Source organism: Nothobranchius furzeri, chromosome 1, assembly GCF_043380555.1.
Source record: "Nothobranchius furzeri strain GRZ-AD chromosome 1, NfurGRZ-RIMD1, whole genome shotgun sequence".
NCBI lineage: Eukaryota > Metazoa > Chordata > Actinopteri > Cyprinodontiformes > Nothobranchiidae > Nothobranchius > Nothobranchius furzeri.
Genome location: NC_091741.1, coordinates 29,655,524 through 29,663,126, shown reverse-complemented (window position 1 = coordinate 29,663,126; position 7,603 = coordinate 29,655,524). Strand labels below are relative to the sequence as shown.

The 7,603-nt window shown below is 47.5% G+C and overlaps 1 protein-coding gene across 1 annotated transcript; it reads left to right on the top strand.

Moving 5' to 3' along the window:
- The first annotated feature begins 1,338 nt into the window (after nucleotides 1–1,338).
- purab (purine-rich element binding protein Ab) lies at nucleotides 1,339–6,957 on the top strand. The gene has a single exon (XM_070553946.1). It carries the CDS (start codon nucleotides 1,426–1,428, stop codon nucleotides 2,269–2,271), a length of 846 nt encoding a protein of 281 aa, XP_070410047.1. The 5' UTR covers nucleotides 1,339–1,425; the 3' UTR covers nucleotides 2,272–6,957.
- The last annotated feature ends 646 nt before the right edge of the window (nucleotides 6,958–7,603 follow it).

The following is a 7,603-nucleotide window of genomic DNA, read 5'->3' as shown; positions in this document are numbered from 1 at the left end:
TGAGTGTCTAATCATGCTGTAGACACATGTAGTCAATAATTTGGCACTTTAGCACATCTTAGTTAAAATTTAAATACTCTGCCTAAAACTTTCAACCGTTGCGCCCTCTTCAGGTAAAATAGCTGCACTGCAATAGAATTTAAATCTGCCATTGCTATTGGCTAAGAGGCACATGACGTAAGCTGGTACATTATAATGTCACAGTGTGGTTGAGAGCCCGTGTGTGTGTGTGCGTGCGTGCGTGCGTGCGTGTGTGTGTGTGTGTGTGTGTGTGTGTGTGTGTGTGTGTGTGTGTGTGTGTGTGTGTGTACTCGTTAGCAGGTCCGCCCTCTCGGTGTGCCAGGCAACAGCATTTCTATTTTTTGGTCTACTTTTCAGAGTTGCCCTTTTATTTGATCTGAAATGTTTATTCTGAATGTGAAGAACAGCAAAAACTGATATTTTGGGAGAAAAATAAACACTCTGAAAAGAAAACTGAAATTGTGTTCAATAGAGAACTAAATGTGAAAAACCACGTTTCTTCATTTTTACCAATAGCAACAGAAGAATATAGAACACTTTGTTGGAACATATGGGACTGTGTGTTATCTGAACTATAATCATGTACATGTGGGCTGTTGAGCTCAACAACAAATGACGAGCTCTAACACCAAGAAAAAAATCCAAATAGAACATTTATTTAGCTTTTTATTATTAATTAAAGAAGACATTGATACAAATAAAACAGTATTGTTGTCAGGTAAAAAAATGCAAGCTTTTATGCAAACCTAATTTTTAAATTTACTTTAATTAAGTCAGTCAGATCAGTCAGTTATTCATTAACCATTTGTTATTTAACCGGCTTTAAATGATGCAGCACTGATCTGCCACGTAATTAATGAACTTTATTAGAACCATTCCCGGAGCACAGAGGCAGGGAACAGGTGTTTTCATTCATAAATGTCCTTTATCTTTGGGTTCACTGTCCGTGGTGCTGAAAGCCCCGGATGGAGCTGTCCGTGGTGCTGAAAGCCCCGGATGGAGCTGTCCGTGGTGCTGAAAGCCCCGGATGGAGCTGTCCGTGGTGCTGAAAGCCCCAGCCCACCTGTCCAATTCAGAAACGGTCTGATCTAAAACACACTGATGATGAGTGTTTCCTGGTGTAACTGTTAAATTGCTCCGCGGCCTTTTAACGAGACATCGCGTGAGTACAGACAGTTTATTTTTATTTTTAATAGAATGCTTTGTTAAAGACGGAAGTGAAAAGTGTGTGCAGTGTCGTAGAAGCAGCGTTGCGCTCTTGAACGCAGCTCCAACTAGAGTTACTTTCGTTTATCCTCCTCTTGTCTCGTCTCGCGATAGAGCGGCGGGACCGTTTGACGGGCAGTCGAGGTTGCAGCAGGCAGAGGGAGACGGTGGTGGAAGGTAAAGCTGGGAGGCAGCATCATGGCGGACAGAGACAGTGGCAGTGACCACGGCGGGCCCATCGCAGGCCCCGGCTCGCTGCCCCCGGGGCCGATGGGCGCCATGTCCCGGCTGCAGCACGACACCGAGGAGCTCGCCTCCAAGCGCGTCGACATCCAGAACAAGCGCTTCTACCTTGACGTGAAGCAGAATGTTAAAGGCCGCTTCCTAAAGATAGCCGAGGTCGGAGCTGGGGGAAACAAGAGCCGCCTGACTCTCTCCATGTCCGTGGCCGTGGAGTTCCGCGACTATCTCGGAGACTTTATCGAACACTACGCCCAGCTGGGCCCGACAAACCCGGACATTGTGCAGGATGAGCCCCGGCGGGCGCTGAAGAGCGAATTCCTGGTGCGGGAGAATCGGAAATATTACATGGATCTGAAAGAGAACCAGAGGGGGCGGTTCCTGAGGATCCGGCAGACCGTTAATCGGGGGCCCGGATTGGGAAGTGCGCAAGGCCAGACCATCGCTCTGCCGGCTCAGGGGCTGATCGAGTTCCGCGACGCGCTGGCCAAACTCATCGATGACTACGGCGTGGACGAGGAGCCGGCGGAGCTCCCGGAGGGAACCTCGCTCACCGTCGACAACAAGCGCTTCTTCTTCGACGTGGGCTCCAATAAGTACGGGGTGTTCATGCGGGTCAGTGAGGTGAAGCCCACGTACCGGAACTCCATCACGGTTCCCTGCAAAGTGTGGTCCAAATTCGGGAACACCTTCTGTAAATACGCGGATGAGATGCGGAAGATCCAGGAGCGGAGTCGAGAGAAGCGGGCCTCGGACCTGCTACCCGAGGGCCCGCACGGCGGGGACGACGGGGAGGACGACTGACGCGGATCTCAGAGGAGCGGAGGTGACCCGAGACGAGACCCAACAATGGGAAGGAGAGACTGAGAGAGAGAGAGAGGGGGGGGGGGGGGGGGGGGGTAAAAAGAGACTTTAACTGTAACATAGAAGGAGATTTTCCAAGGGAATCACCCCACAGACACAACCTCCACAGACATGACAGCACCTCTGCTGTCTCCTCCTCATTTTACTGGATGTCACCCCACTTTCCACCACGTAACAGTAAGCGCTGCTATCAAGGATCCAACTGTAAGATATGAACTGTTTCCTACTTGCTTCAAACGACAATGAACAGAGTGTTTATATCTCTGATGACAGATTTTGCACACATCAACGCGATTTCGGAAAAAGTTTTAAAACTGCTAAGATTAAATCAAAGTAAAACCAGACCTGCAGTCAGCATATTTGACATCGGCACAAAGAGAATATTACGTTTGATGGAATCTCATGAAACCAAAATCTGAAACCAGATGTAGAGTTTACTTTAAGGTACGCCGAATAAATATGAAAGCACTATTCAACCTGTCTGCACGTCTGGAGGAAAGAAGCTAAAGTCGGCTCTGGCCTTTCATTGGACCTAAATTGTGGTCAGCTAATGACAATATTCCTATCATGCACTTGCAGAGAGGTTGGGACACTAAAAGTTTATTGTGTGTTTTGAACAAATGGGAAAAATCGGCGTCTGAGCTACTATACTGAATATCAGCCCTCTTGCACCATGTCCATGTAAACTTAAATGAAAAAAAGTGCTAACTTAGATGTACTAATTATGATTTTGTGAATCAGCTGTAAAAAAAGATCCTTAATAAGATACCCACGTTTTCTGTGGGTTACTTTTATTTCATTTCTTTTTTGTTTGTTTGTTTTCTTGTTTGGTTTTGTTTTTCCTCTGGGGAGGGGCAGGGGATGCAAGAGGATAAGAGTCCACTCGTGGGAGCGCCAGGCGCAGAAACAAACAAAGCGGCGCCAGCACAGCGCGCGGTGAGGCAACACATCCTCTCTGACGTCGTCACGACCCGTGCCTTATGAACTCCACTCGTTTATGTGTTCTCACGTGGATGGTCTGCGACCTCGACCGCTGTATGCTTTCATTTACGAGTGTGGTTAGGCGGAGATGTGCACGCCACTGGGCTGTGATGGGTTTACAACCCTGCAGTGCATGGGGCGTGCACGGCAACACCAAAAGTGAGCAGAAAGGCTGCTGAGAGCTTGGTGGGAAGGTGGGGGCTCACCGACAGGGAGCTGACGACCTCTAGCAGCACCCCTGGCTTGGTGGTCTTTTACAGAGATGGAGGAATTTACAGGTGGTTTTGCACATTGAACGCACCGTGAGGTCAGCAGCAGCTGTGTGGTGATTTGTCAGAGCCGAGGGATGCTGTTGATAAGGCGAGCCGTCCCATGCGGTGAGTGGGAGTGCAGTCCGGTGGACGTGGAGGCCTGTGAGTGGAGGGCCCGGGCAGAATCAATCTTTACATGGTGCTACAGCCCCTTGACGGCTCCTTGGGGGGGGGGGGGGGGGGGGTTCGCTGGTAATATGTCACTTTTTGCATTATCGTCGTTCAGATGCTCTTTCTGCTCCTCGGAGTGCGTTTTTTCCACGTTACGTTGTCCAAAAAAACATGTCGGGTTTCTCCCTCCGAGCAAGAGACGAAGCCGCTGACCGGCGTAGGACATTTTTGTATTAGTGTGCAATATTGTGTACGTGCCAATTGTGGCATTGTATCAAGTGTACAGACTATTAACAGAAGAAATCTGTACAGGCTATGTGATCATTAGATGTTTGAAAGCATGAAGAGGAGGCTTCTGCGTTATCTTTCCCAAATGTGAAGACTGCTCCAGTCACCAGTCAGCCCAGCAGTGAGGTCTTTCCTCTTTCCTGTCACATCCTGTAAACCAGTAGGCTGCCTTTCTCTGTCCTCCAGTCCTCTAGTCTGGGTATTTTACGTCCCCCCCCCCCCCCCCCCTAAACCCTTCTCTCCGTGCTTCTACCACATAGACTCACAGCAACCTCTGGCTGTCTCCATGTCAGCACCTCTGCAGTGGTGAGCCATTGGTCCAGAGGTGGCTCACACACACACACACACTCCTAGTCTCCCCCTGTTGAGGCCTCTTGCTTTCTGAGAGCTTGGGAGGCCACAGAAGTATTTGAATGGTGTCTAGAGCTGCACAAGGCCTCTTGTCATTAGAAGCCAGGAAACTGAGTTTGGAGTCCGCGTACGACCACTCAGTCATCTGAAACCTTCGATTGCTGGGCAGGTTTCGGCTTTTCTGCACTTTCCTTTCAGCTGTTTCATAGCTGCAGCAAACCCAAATGCACTCGTGGGCTCATTGATGTTTCTACAAAATAACCATTTGACAAAATCCCATTCTGATGGGGATGTTTCTGCTTCTAGATGTGCTTCTCTGTTGTCAGCCTGAGCTTCAGAGCTCAAACATCTATCTGCATTTGGTTGATTGTGTTTCAATCATGACCAGGTTTTTAAGAGAAAGGTCCGTAGCCTCAAAGCAGACACGGAGGAGAAACTACAGGCTGCAGGCCCCAAGCACACATGGGCTACAGAACTTAAAAAAACAAAGCAATCTGGGTTTGATTGGTCTTGCCTGTGGCAACAAAGACAAGAGCTGAAACGCTCCAGAAAACTCTGCCTGCTCTTTTTTGTCTTAGAGGAACGATGAAAGGCCTGACGGAGCTCGCGGCAGCAGCCTGCCACATTCAGGCAGGATGCTCCTCACTGTTCAGGTGAAGATCCAGAGAGATCTCCTCCTGCAGATGTTCCCGCTCGCTGCTTGTGAATTCCATAAAGCCCATCAGCATGAGCCACCTGTGACCGTGTGCCTGGTGAAGCACATCCGAGGTCAGTCTGGGTTCATCCCGAGTTCGACGGGAGTCTGGACTCTGTGTTGAAACACAAAGTTTTCACTCTGGAGGCAACTTTATCGTCTCTCTTTCCTCCAAGGGCCAGATATTTAAATCGCTTGCAGCCGTCTGTGAAACACGCCCTTTCTCTTATAAAAAGGATGGAGATGTGTGTTGTTGGGCTGCAGACTGTAAACTCTAGAGCCCCTGGCTCGGTGTCTGACGCAGAAACGATGCCACTGGAAAACGTGAGCTGTCCGGTTTGGGGCCCGGCTCCGTTTAGGTGCAGAAAGGTGGAGAGCTTGCCCAGCAACATCTGGAGTGACCTTGCAGCCATGCTGTGCCCACATTAGACCGTTTCTGGGATCCAAAGAGGCAGACAGGTGTTTCCCGTCCTGCTGTGCTGGTGGTCGGGCGTGGCTCGGTCTAAATTTAGCGTGAGAGTGAAGGTGCGCTGAAGCTGTTAGCATGGATGAGAACTGCGTTGCGCAGCAGGAGCCACCGAGCTTCTGTCTGGTGCAGTGCTCTTTTATCAGACGAGCTTTTATTTTGTTGCACAAACTCATTTTTTTGCACATTTTAACTGATCTAGACGTTTCCTGGACTGCTGCGACAGCTCCAGCTGTAGGTGCTTTCTGTGTCTCCGCGTCTCTCCTTCAGACTGCATCCAAACAGCCACGCCCCACGAACAACGTGTGGGCGGTGGCTGCCCGCTTCTGCAAGACTGCAACAAGTACTGATAAAAACACACGGACCCAACTTCCATCCAGGTGTTCCCCGACAGCCAAGCGCGCTCCGTCGTTTTGGGTTTAGGCGGTGGAGTTTTTCATTGGCCGTTCAGAGTTCCTGCTCAAATCAGACAGCCAATGGCAGCCTCTGGTCTAAGCCAAGCACTATATGACTCATTGCTAACCACGACGGCTGTTGTGTACAGTTCTAGAAGGTGTTCTGGATTTTGAGGGGCGGGGGTCCATGCACAATGAACATGTCCCATGTCACCGTTTGGTCAGGATCCCTTTACCCATCCCCCATATGAGATAATATGTTGTATCTTTCAAAAATATTTTATCTGTGGTGTGTGTGCGTGTGTGTGTGTGTGTATGCGTGTGTGTATATATACATATATGGTTTGTTATATATGATGCTCCTCCTTTCAGAAAATATAACATGTAAACAGGAAAAACATCTTGCTGTTTTTTTCCTTCGTATTTTATACTTACAGAAAGCATTGAATAAAAATGGATACTTGCACTTTAGATATATTAAGAAAAATAAAAATCTGCATATTATTTTTGATAGGGATCTCACATTTAAAGAGTATCAACTACAGGCTTTGTGACTATTGCTGGACAGAGATGTATTGAGTTCTGATTACTGAAGTATATTTTGTCTGTGTGTCAGAAGGTTTACTAAAGTAAATTGCATGACAAAGTAGTGCAACACCGATATTGTTCTTTTTGTTTTTTAGTTGGTAAAAATGTCTGAAAACTGTGATGACGCCCCTCTTGTGTCACGTTTAACCCCTCCTCACCTGTCCTGGGGTATTTCTTACGGAAAAATGGCCTTCCCCGCCTACAAGACGATGGTGCTTACTTCGGCTTTGACATCAGCTTCATCCCGCTCATCTTGACGTCATCATACCTTAAGTCCTGACATGTCGTTACTTTATGTTATGTACTCTCACTACCTTATTAAATTTACGTTGATGGCAAAAATAGAAGGGTGTGCTGTTTTGTAAATTGCTGTTTAAATGTTTGGGGAGCCTTGTTGTCTGAAAAATGACTAATCGCGCAATAAAATGTCATTCCACACGTCCCTGTCTCTGCACGAGTGTCTCAACACGACAGCTGTTGGAGTTTTTACACATAATTAATACGGTAGACTTTAATTATGAGGGAACATAAACAAGGGGATATTTCTGTTATTTTGAAGGGTAAAAGCTGCTTCCTGAAACGGCTCAAACGTCCGTCATGGCTAACGAGCTAACAGCTAGTCCTAAAACTGCCTCATAAAGTTCCAGGAAGTGTTGTTTTGTCATCAGCTGCAGAAAACGTTTCCCCTGACCTCAGAGGCTCGCGTCCAGCAGGAACTAATGACCCAGTGATGAGAAGTGAGCAGGTTAATAGAAAAACGTGAGAAATTATAAAGCCGTTTTGAGACGGTTATGATGGTGATTGGCTGCTCTAATCTCCTAAATGTCGGCACTTTGCGCCACATTATTTTGTAATCTTCACAAGCTTATTTCAGATTACACAGATATTTCTACAGGAGAAGGAAATCATTCCTGCTGGAATAAGTCCTGATTTTTGCTGAATTATGCTTGATGATAGCCAGGAAAATACTTGTGGTGTAAAGTTTAAACTGAATTAATGCTAAACGAATGACTCTGATGTTCTTGGAAAGATAGGAGATTTCTGCTTTGGTCCCGGTTGTGATCAGACAAGCCGTTAGCTTCTATTT